The following is a 12,812-nucleotide window of genomic DNA, read 5'->3' on the forward strand; positions in this document are numbered from 1 at the left end:
TCGGAATATGTGGCAAGAATGGAGAGTGGTAGAATGCCTACGCAGTTGTCAGAGGAGAAATGTTTGGAACAAGAAGACGAGGAAGATCTAGAAGAAGGTGGATAGAAGATGTACAGAGAGATATGCCAGTCCTGGGCGTCAGACAGCGGTGGATAAAAGCAAAAGACAGAGATGTTTGGAGGCGTATCGTACGGGAGACCAAGGTTCACATTGGACTGTAGCGCTGGTGAAAGTAAAATAAGTAAATGATATTACGGTCGAACGAGTCAGCGGTAAAAATATCTCGTTTATATTTATTTGAGATATAAGGCGTAAATTATTTTAATATAATACACAGATAACTAGTACATTAAAAAAAAGAAACAACATAAAAAAGCTAGTACTCGTAAAAAAAAAATTATAAATATTTGTTCAAAGATCTGAACGCTGATGTTTTGCGTAGATAATCGACTGTAAAATCCAGACTTGTTTATTCTTATTACATTATTTTTACCGGTGGGAGTCATACAGACAATAAAAAAAAGTTTCTAATAAAAAAAAAAAATGTTGAATCTTGGAAAAATATTTTTTGATACCGATTTGACATCGTTGTAGTGGTGATGGAAGATTTGTTTTGTTTTAGCGAACAAAAAATAATATTGAATAGCTATATACAACATATAACATAAAAGAACAATGTAATATACAAAAAAAAAAAAAAAAAAAATGGGATAAAAAATATATTAGAAAACTATTAAAAAAACCCTAAGCAAAAATAAATGATATATTTACACCAATAAATGAAATGAAAAAAATGGTATGTAAAAAAAGTATACAAAATGAAATTCATTAAATAATCATGTACCGTCACCTACACAAAAAATGACGATGAAAAGCTTAAATAAGCTTTATTTCCTTTAAAAAATGTATTAGGATATTAATTATATATGTAATAAAAACATTATAACATGGGACGAATTTTTAAGGCGACTATTTAAAAACGAATAATTTCTTTAAACACTTTTTAAGTGACACATTTGTCATTATTATATCATTTTTTCTAACGTTTGTAATAAAAAAAATTGTTCATAATATATTCCGTTTTAGTAAGACAAATTATTTACACTACACTCAAAATCAGTCCCATATAAAATGTCCTTATTACTTAAAAATACCCGACGATTATCATCCTGATAACATATATATTGACCCATATTATATTATTTTTTAAATAATTATTATATACAATGAAATATTATTAATGAAACATAATACCTTTGATGTAACCGGATCCACCAATCTCAAACATTCATTCATTTTTATATTCTAATATAAATTGTTTATTATAATAATGAAACATTATACTATAATATTTCTTTAATAATTTATAATTAATTAATTAATAAAAATCCTAACAATACCTGCTTTTTATTAAAGTTTAATAAGTTAATTATTATTTATTAAAAACGTATAGTTAGACAAATTAAAAAAAATACGATGCGCAAATCATAAAAAATAAAATCAATCTGCGCAGTTAGCTAAGCGGATTAAGGAACCAGCGAGATAAAAAAATTGACCGACTGTATTGTATTAAACCAATAAATACCCATACGTCTATGGAATTCATATTAAAATAAATGAAAGTAATTAATGACCATTAAATGAAAGTAATCATCTGTGACCAAACGTTCCTTCAACGTTGATGTTTAAGTTTGGTTTTGTATATGTAATCGCTCGATAATAATTTTCAAACGGTTAAACAGAGGTTTTAACGAAACAATGAACTGTAATTTCCTTAAACGTTTGTATATTATGACGTCTACAAAATATAGATTTTCTAGAAATGAAGACTAACAATTTTATAAAGAATATGAATAAAATAATAAATCAGTGAGGAATACTTAAGTTTCGACTGATTATAACCTTTATCGATACATCTTTCCTCGTTTTATTTATAGATTAAAAAAGCAGCAGATTAATTACACAAAGGTAATTAAATATTATCGTTCTGAATAGTATTTATAATGGTAACCGAGTCTAGGATTTATAAGATAAAAAAGTATTCTTCTGGCGCTGTATAACTTGTATATCTAGTATGTCCCGTAATGATTTAATATCTTTTAAAACTCGATAATATATTTTAAAACTGTCAAAGATAAAAAAAGAAACTAGATTTTAAAAATGTTTAATTCGATATAAATTTATTTTACATTCTTAAAGCGTTATTTTTTTTAAGGACTGTCAATAATTTTAAACGTAATCCTCAACTGAATAATATTTCATAAAGTATTATTTAATAAAAGAAAACTGAGAAGATTAAACGTTCTCATCCAGATTTTATGTACAAGAACAAGATACAGAAAATTGCCTAAATTTGAATAAAGTTATACAACGACTAAATTCAGAACATATTTATTAAATGCGTTCTGAATTTCATTCAGTACCTTTGTACTGAATGCAAGAAAACATGAAAAACAGTAAGTTTTTAAGCACGTAGGTATAAAATATAAAATATCTCATCATGGCTTGTTTGTTATTTTTTCTGTATGAATTTTAATTAGTGTAAAATAAGTTTCATTAAAAAAATTATAGCTATTAACATCATTTTGTAGTTGTTAATAACCCAAAAAGGAAAATGTTTTTAATCCAATTCGTTGAGTCGACCAGCAGCATCTTATCATTGAAATTTTCGGTAATACTTATCAATGTACCACTTATCAGGCGGTGTTCACCTTAAAAAGATCGAGAAACTTATTTAGTCCAGTAATATGTTTGATAAGTGCTACGTTTCGTTGAGGTTTCCTTTTAAAACGACTGCCTATAAAAACAGAGCAACCAGAAATAAACTACAATAAAAGATATTGATGTGAAAAGCTCCGAAAGGTTTGTAAAGGATGCTATGTTACTGGAAATCGAGATGTTTATAATTTTAAAATGTGGAAGATTAGTTTTTCGAAAAGATGTAATATAATTAATAAGTTTGTAAAAAAAAATGGTTTAAGTTTTTAGTTTAAGGCGTTTAGACGTCTCTGTAGTTAAAAAAAAAAATATTTTTTTTACCTGATTAAAAGAAATATAAGTTATACTTTGTATGGAAATTAAATATCCGGATAAAAATTTAGCGTATTAATACATATAATACATAATGATGAGTAAGAATAAAACGAAGGAATTAAGAGAACATACGGATAAACAAAAATTATTGCTTTTGTAACGACAAAAATTTATTTCTTTAATAAGAAAATTAATATTTATTAACATATCTAAACATACGTGAAAGTATATTTTTCCAAAGAATAATCTTTACACGTGATAAACTGTGTCAATTATCAATCGGACTATAAAACCGTATTGTAAAATGGATTTTATAAACTACAAAATATGAACGAATTCAAGAAAAATAATTTACTTAAAAACGAGCCATGCATTAAGATTTTATGACTCTACGATGACGTACACGATTATAAAACTAGATTTTTTTATATTCTCTACGTAGCAGAAAAGTAACTTCGAAGAAAACAATTTTACCGAGAGTTAAATAAAATATAGTCGACTGGGACCGATCGATTAATTTTTTTCTTTTTCAAGGATTATTCGAATCGTATCCGGGAACATCGAGACACGATTTTAACGTACATATTTTGTTCACATCAGCGCTGCATTACGTGTAAAAAACTACATTCCGACTAAAATATACGTGTAATCGTACGTTTCTTACATTACTTACAACTAAGCAGGTATTGTTGTCGATTAATTAATACAATTTTAAAAATAACTTAAAAAATATAATGTTTGTAAAAGTATTTTTATTATAAATGATGTGTAATGTTACATTTATTTAATCGCAAAGACGCCACACTTCATGAAGCAGTATGGTAGGCTGCAGGGCTGCCATAACGCAGTAGTTCGCAGCTGTGTAGTTGAGAGATGTATGTAGTCGATGAACACCTTACGAGCCGAGCTCATCTGTCGTGTAGTACTGACTGTGAATTTATAATACTATACAATTTCCACCTAACTAAGACTACAACTGATATTCAGCAAGCTATTGTTATTGTTATTCTACTAATACTGTATCCAACACGTGACATATTAAGTGTTAATTTGTGTCATTTTATCTCAAAACGTGCCATTAATCAAATCACAATTGAGGAAGCAACATTAATTTTTGAAGCGGTACAATTTAACATCATGCTACATGCTGTGTGCTTTAATACATTAATACCATGCGCCATGCATTCATGCCATTCACAAAAATACTACAACTGAACATTTCTGTCGACCTCTTTCTTTACTTTAAGCGTTAATTTTGAATATATTTAATTAAATAAATACATACAAATAAAATTGACAAAAACTTCACGAAACAAATCCCAAATGAATTCGTATAAATTATTAAATTCAATATTTTACAATAATAATTTTGTAAAGTTATTTAGTCATCGTACTTATAAAAGTTTATTAAAAATAATAAATAATTAAATTAACAAAATAAGTTACTGTTATTTTACTTTGAGCGGCTGTTTCTTTCAGATGTTTATATAAATACAGAAATACAAATGAATATCCTCGTAAAACTAGACCTACATAAAGTAAATTTGAAAACTGTAACATCCAATCGTTAATTCCATTTCCTTCGCTCCGACTCTCCTGAGTTTGCAACTAAGAGTAAAAGTTGAGAAAGTGTTACAGGAAGAATTACTACAGATCGGACGCGAATCCTGGGAAGAATAATAAATCCTTTCCCAAAAATTTATAAAAATATTATGTACTATAGAACAGGTACAAAAATTTTATCGAATGAAGATATTAAATAAAAAAATAAAAAATTCTTTTGAAATTAAGTACTAAACTCCGCTGATCTGCGTTGCACAAGGGTAGGTAGCATTTCTAATTTTGGATCGGAAGGTCTCGCGGGTTTTTTTAACCAGTAACAAATTTTATAGTATCATGTTATAAAGGTTTACTAGATTAACTTTTAACAAACAAGGAGAGTTCACAAATTATGTAAGAAAAAAAAAAAATGAATTCTAGTTGAACAATCCGCGTTAATACCATCCATTTTAGAATTTCCTTCCTGCAGTTCTTACGTAATATTTAGTTCAAGAATAAAAATAATGAGTAAAACGCATAGAAGGTTTATTTATTTGTTAAAATTTTATTTATTTTGTCATTTTTAACTGTTTATGGTTTGACACCCTTATATTAAAGGATTTCCATTTTTTAATACGTTGAATCTTAAAAAAAAATCTTTAGAATTAATGTTTTTCTTTAATTATTGAAGTAAATAAAACAATAGAAGATATGACTTATTGTTGGTAAATATTTTTTACAGTACATTAAAAGAAAGAAAACGGGAAGAAAGCTAATCGGTGGCGATTTTTTTTAATTAAAAAAAAATTGTAACTATTAAAATATTTATTTCACATAAACATTTTTATCAAAAATATATATATATATATATATATATATATATATATATATATAATTTAATATATATAAACAAATACTGAATGGAAGCCGTACTTGAAATGTCAAAATTTTAACTTTAATTTTCATGATTGAAAATCCATCCAATTGTATCTAGTATTAATATAGACGAAAAATTCAAATTCAAATTTATACCGATAATAATTTTAGAAATAGATATACAAAGTTTCATTTCTGGAATACTTAGAGCAATATAAAAGTTCCACTGTCAAAGGTAATAATATTTAAACGAGTCTTAAAATATATATATTTTTTTGTCTTAAAATATAGCACATTCTAAATACAATTAATCTAGAATTTGTTACAAGGAAACTTTTCTTTTTTTTTAAATAGGGAGTTCCATTTAAGAAATTTTTTAAAATGTTGAATCATGGTATAATTTCTGATATTTTATTTGTTTTTCAAGTTGTGACTATCATTCAAAATGTTATATGAGGTAGCTGTCGAGCAAGGTCATCAAAGGGAACTCAAATCTATCATTAAAAATTTTGATTTTTTTTTCAGTAATAATTTCTAAATACGGTGTAAATTTGATGAAAAAAAACATTATTCGACCAAGTCGATCAACTGGAACCTAATTCTTTACTAAGAATGGTTTTTTCTCAATTATCCTTTTAATATTGCATTGTATAAACTCAAAGGTAAAAACGTCATTTGATCAAGGAAGTCAAATTAGATACAAATTTTTTTACAGAACATTTTGGTTATTTTTTCGCAATGCATAATTAAGTCTTTAATATCTAATAACACTATGACGTATCTGAAATAAAAATCTGTCAAGGGCAAAGCCGGAAAAGTTGAACAATTTTTGCCGGTGTTTGTTTAGTTTTTTTTTTGTTTTTTTTTGTAAGATAAGAAACATTTTGGATAATATTTCCAAGTATAAGATTATACTAGCTTATTAGGTGAATCAGTTATAAAATTTTAATATAGTATATTTGTTTTTTTTTTTAATTTTTATCTACGTCCATTACATCTAATCGATCATTAACATACATAATTTATGAAATAAATTCCGAAGAGGTCAATAAACTATCAGACTGTCTGAAAATTAAAAGTAAAAAGACTAGTACCGGGAATAGAATCTAGAAAACAATTTACTTTTTGTCATAATTAACTCATATACAACCATCGTAAAAATAAGATCCATTTTCTGCGAACAAAAATTGAATCAAACCAAACTATCTTTAAAAATTCGTTTTTACCTTGATGTTTTAGCAATATTTCATTTTTTTAATTAAAAATTTGCTGTAAAATCGTTTGAAAATTGTTTTATTTTGATTTACATTCAGTTTTAAAAAAATGGATGATATAACAGTTTCTATCGAGGAAATTTAGGTTCATCCCCAGCACGTAAGATGGTTTAAGATATTCGTTTTTAGATAATTAACAAGATGGCCCCGTACAGTTTTCGCAACTTTATTTTTCTGCAGAAGAAATTCTATAAGACATCTAAACGAAGCGCAATGATATTTAAAATAACAATAAATTATTTTATATTCGAAACTACAATATATAGTTAAATTTTATTTTCATAATCGTTCCACTACTATTTTTAAGACTCAAAATAATTTTTTATTTTATAAAGAACTAAGACGACATGTACGCTCAGCAAATAACCGATACGGACATATGTTAATAATAACAGCACATAACAAACACAAAGCAAAACAAATGCACAGTGCGTCAGAAGAAGCAGACTATTAAAAGATTTTTTCAAAAAGCATAAAAATATAAAATAAGAAATAAGTATATTTTTAATCGCTTTCTTAAATAAACGCCATCTCACTGAATTTAAAAAAAACAACAAAGTTATATTATTTTAAATAAACTAAAAATATAAATCTTGTTTTTAATATTTTAATCAATACATCACCATTTACTAAAATCAATAATGATAAACCATTTTCGTTGTACATACGCCACCAGCAGTCGAAATATACAGATTTCATTTAATTCGATTCGATAGATGTTTTGAATCGAAGTATTTTTAAAATATCGCACATTAATTATTGCACGTACCAATTTTTTCAAACGTATATGTCGATTATTTAAAATATATTTAAAGAAATATTATGTTAAAGTAAAATTTCCGTTAACAAGAAAGCGAATTTAATTTAACCATTTATTAACCGATTACCGTAAACATTTAAATGTGCGAAATATCGCATGGCACTTGACATCGTCTTAACCTCTACTGATATGTCGATATGTGGAGGAGAAACTAGTAGCAAATCGTAAAATATTGAGGTAACATTAATATTACTGTTACATCATGAGATCAGATGTCGTATAAATACCTCAGGGACTCTATTATTATTAAATTAATGTCGCTGATATGGTTCGGTAATAAATATATGAATATTTTCATATTATTAAATATTTTACTTTTTTCGACTAAAAACAATTATCTCCTTTATTTATTACGTTAGTTATTTAACATTTTTTGTTAAGACAAGCTATTGGGCGACCGAAAAAAAAATTTAATCGACTACTGGTGTGCATAATGAACAAATACTTTTTTCCAGTATATTTAATATACATAATTTTAATTCCATTCTTTTTTCAGGCGACAATAAGAAAGCGATATTCTAGTGTTAACAAGATTTATGTAATATGTGAAATGTAAAACTGTAAGTAAATTTATTGTTTTTTTTTTTTTTTTTTTTTTTGTTTTTGTAGTAATAAGCATGTATTTTGTATTATGGTATATTACGATGTATAGTAATAATAAAAAAAAGATTAAGAGCAGAATGTATAAAAGTTAAAAAAAAAAAATTGAGCCCAAGAGTTGTAATTTGTGGTCTGACTACATTAATATTACAGTTGCAAAATACAAAAAAAATGATTAATTTAATAAGTTAAAACAGAAAAAAATACGTATATTTTTTTGGCTAATAAAACAATTAATTAAATTAATAATTGTTTTTTTTAATTAACATTTAATTTTTAAAATAAAAATACCTGAGTGTAGACTAGAGGCACACAAACGGTATCGTAACTAATAATTGATCCGAGCCTTCTACGGTGTTCGGATAATTCCATTAACAGCGTCTGTACGACATGATCCGAAGATATTAATGAATCTTTTCTGGCCCGATTTATTATATTCGTGGCCCATACCAATGGCATCCAATATTTTGCCATCGGCGATCTTTCGTCCATCATTTCCACGATTTTCTTCTCGCTTTCCATCATGAAACCTGTGGCACAATAAATGACAGCCAAGACAGACACTTAAATTTTCAAAATATATTATTAAGAATTAATAGCTTACTCTTTGTTTTTATTCAGAAACAACTTTCCGATTTAAAATAATTACTTAAATATAAAACATAATTAATTAAAATAGGTCTATAAGAAAAGTTATGAGTATATCTGTGTGGGAGTATATGATGCTATTAAAGCGTACGTCGCTAATTTATCACGTTTCCGCGACAACTGAAAATGCGGAAGTTAACCGAGAAAATATATCGGTCCACCGATAGAAATAAAGTTTTTAACGAATATTCTATCTTATAAAAAAAGAACTGTACGATAAAAAACAAATAACAGTTTTTGGAATTTGCAATTGCTTTTGTTATTATCGGCTTATAATACATATGTTACATACAGAACGCAAGATTTGAATCACGCGGCATAATCTCTTACTTCAATGGCACTGCAACTCCATCATTTGTCGTCTATTAGTATCACGATTAATTGTCATTGAGCTTTACACTAAGAATGAGGCGTTATTATAGTGAAAACGCATTACGTGTACGAAGAATATTAATCAAAAACGGTCTGAAAATCGCATGGAAATTTCGATCGACGAACTGCGACTAATCTGTTTACAGTTTAGAAATCGATTCAGCTTCCTTCAATTTCTTAATAAAGGAAATAGGTCGGATTACGTTTATTAAAGCATCCTGGCGTTCTAGTGCTAATCGGTTTGTTAAAAAAACGCCATCATGAGAGAAAGTATCGATATGATCCGGGGAAATCGACTCCCGATCGTTTACAACTAGCCGTTCCGATAGGCACCATGCAACCAATTTAAAAAAAAAGATCTGATTTGAATGCCTATAAGAACTCAAGCCGAGAAACCATTTGAAGCTTCTAGAATTTCTTAACCGAATAAGATATCGAAAAATATCGACAAACCAAGAAGTAGACAAATATTTTACAAAGAAAATCATCGTTAGCCATGAGACTCGCTTTTAATTGAAAGGGCACTTCAGAGAATTATACTGTCGGCGTCGGGACTCAGATATCCCTCGATTGGTTTATGAAAAACCATTACGTCTAAAATGATCTAGTGAGGATTTTGGATCAGCGGAGTGATGAGTATGTAAGTTATTGAAAATGAGGTCAAAAATACGGAAACAGTGAATGGTGTTCGTTACCGTAATCTTATAACGGTATTTTTCAGTCGGTCGATATGAATCTGGAAGACAAGCGGTTTTAACTGGATGTCGCAACATGTTTCATTCACCGTGAAAAAATATTGATTTATCGCCATAAAATTTTCCTGCCGTTCTTATTTCACGCAACGGTGACAGAATCCGGCATGAGGTCTTGTGATTTGACACCGTGCATGTTATTCCACAGAACTTTGGGCAGGACTTGTTAATCTCATGTTTACGTCAGCTATTGTAAACAGCTTCTCAGCTGAAGCTGAAGATTTGTCGTGTTATTAGAGATGTCAAGGAGTAATTATACAATAAAATGATCGATAATTTTTATCAAAAGTGGACAAATATGTCCAGAAGAGTAACGGGAAAGATTTGTCTGACATTTTGTTCCAAAATAAACCGCGGTAATTTCAATTTGAAGTAAAAATACTTGTAATTTTTTAATAAATGATCGTCTTATTAAAATAGTAAATCGCATGGTTTATGGAAAACCTTTCTAACGAAAAAAAACCGCCATAAGAATAAAATATTTAATCTATAATGTATGAGGGTGATATGATAAATTAAGTTACGGACAGATAGTTAGATAAATAAATTCATAAATAGAGACATGTTTATCATTACCGTAAAATATCTAAATGCTGCAGTACGTAAATTTAAACAATCAGCTGTTAATTGTTCAATTAGGTTAAGTATTGTTTTTTAAAGCTATCCTAAATATCATCAATAAATCAACTAAGTCGTAATATTTTCATCTTTGTAATTACTTACTAATAAAAAACATACATATAACAATCACTATATGCAGTATATACTGTCAGATTCAATTTATGATATAATTTCTGTTTCATCAAATGGAGAAAAGAATCGAAATTTCTTTAAAATTATCAACGAATTGTCTATCAACTATTTAAGAAATCATAATGGCTGTATCCTTTTGTTAATAAAAGCTGCATTTTGTGAAGTAATAATAAAGTGATGCATATTAACCGATATCAGTAAATTTTTGCAGAGATCCACTTCGTGTAGCAACCGAGTGAATTTGTAAATGTATTTTTTATTTTCTTCATAATTCTATTAAAAGCTTCCAGTAATTTCATTTATTTTTAAAGTACGATAATGAAATTAATGTCATTCTACGAATTCACACTACGCCATTATTTACATAAAATATTTGCTAAAACAAACAACGGACAGCAAAGTTGTAATACTTTCCTGGTATTGGCTATTTATTCTTATATAGTGGAAAAACAATGATACACGAAAATAAACCAAAAAAGAGTGTAGTAAAAGATTCAAAAATCTATATTTTTAAACTTTGATCGACTCTCTCAATCCCAATATTTTCCCTAAAGTTTTTTTTTCAGGGTCACTTGCACTACTACTGTGCCTAGGAAGACATAAAAAATAATTTGGTTAAAAAATATGCAATAAAAGACTTTTTTTAAAAAAAATGGTAAGATAAGCACGCATGCACGCACGTATTAAGATTAATATAAAGTGGGGTTATGTTTGAAAACTTCTGAGAAATCCATCCCAAAAAAACTATCAATCCATTCCCCAGAGATATTGATTACAAAATTTTACCGACAAATTTCCCTGTATACATGAATCTCTGAAGAAGATCTCATCAAAATCGGTTTATTCAGCTTCAAACACGCCAACAAACGTACACCCTTGTATATACGTACGTACGTACATACGATATACTCTTCCCTCCCCCCACTCTTTTTGTTTTTTGGGGTCTCTGGGTTATGAAAGTCGAAAAATGTAAAAAATTACTTTAAAAAATAAAATTTAATAAAAATAATATTTTATTCCTAAAATAAAACAAAGCTGAATTAATTTTCACCAAACGAAACTCACAAATATTTACGCATTATACAGCATCATACTTCGGCCGAAGAGAAAGGACCTAATATGTTTCAGTCTCTGTTTTTAATAAATCATCTACCTTATTATAAGATCTTTAAAAATGTTTATTTAAAATTAAATTAATCGAGTTCATTTTATAGGAACAAAATTATTTTGTCGATGAGTTTTTTAAATTATTAGGTATTAATTAGATATACCTAAATTTGTGCGTGTTTTATTTCATGTGTACCACTACTTCAGCTGAAGGTTTGTCACCGAGCTGTCGGCTGGCTGAGGCGGGACGGCGAGCGGGTTTGTTGTACTATCTAACCGGATTACATCATCCGATTACTAATAACAAGACACATTTGTATATAAAATGCAAACGCAACAGACTAGTACAATACAATGACGTATACTAGACACAGCAGTTGCGACGGGCAAACTTCAACTCACTTATTGTATTTTTTTTATAGCAATAGCTATAAACATTTTTTTTGTATAAGTTTTATTTACTAATTATCTTAACGTAGTTGCACATTTATTATTTCATAAAATAATTATTTGTTTGTATTAATATAGATTGAAACAAGTTTCTTTTAATTTTTTTTTTTTTTTACATCGGAATGCTTCTTTGATCGAGATTTTATCAAGATTTTATGATCCATCCAGATAATGCCGGAACAGTTCTTTTGTGTTATCTGTAGAATACTTAATCGTTCTTGTTATAATTTATGCAACGTACAATTATAATTTGAATAAATTATTTACTTACATATTAAAGTATTTAATAAAAAATTTCCCTTTAAGATTAAAAGCTATGTAAAACTTCATGTCATAAAATTTATTAGTGTGAGAAAATTTAACGCTTTTGATCTACTACTAGCTTCTAGTTTTTGAATTGTTAAATTTAAATAAATTTCCGGTAAGGTTAGATTAAAAATTGTTTAAATCAATATTAATCTGATTAAATACCGCAGCCTTTTAAATCGAAGAGCTCAATCACGTAACTAACATGATTCTAGGTAATAAATATCGATGAACTCGTATACTTCATTTTTACATTTCTCATCACATCTAAAAACGGTTATA

General features: G+C 27.7%; 1 protein-coding gene across 2 annotated transcripts in view; it reads right to left on the reverse strand.

Annotated features, from left to right (window-relative positions):
* Best2 (bestrophin 2) overlaps positions 1–12,812 on the reverse strand; it is a 380,716-nt gene that overhangs the window by 84,574 nt on the left and 283,330 nt on the right. Inside the window, exon 5 of one of the 2 annotated variants that reach the window (XM_075372464.1) lies at positions 8,434–8,672. The exons of the other annotated variant lie outside the window; for it this stretch is intronic. Coding sequence (XP_075228579.1) covers positions 8,434–8,672 — 239 coding nt within the window. The remainder of the gene's footprint in view (positions 1–8,433; positions 8,673–12,812) is intronic. 2 annotated transcript variants of the gene reach the window in all.

Source organism: Lycorma delicatula, chromosome 8 (genome assembly GCF_047948215.1).
Source record: "Lycorma delicatula isolate Av1 chromosome 8, ASM4794821v1, whole genome shotgun sequence".
NCBI lineage: Eukaryota > Metazoa > Arthropoda > Insecta > Hemiptera > Fulgoridae > Lycorma > Lycorma delicatula.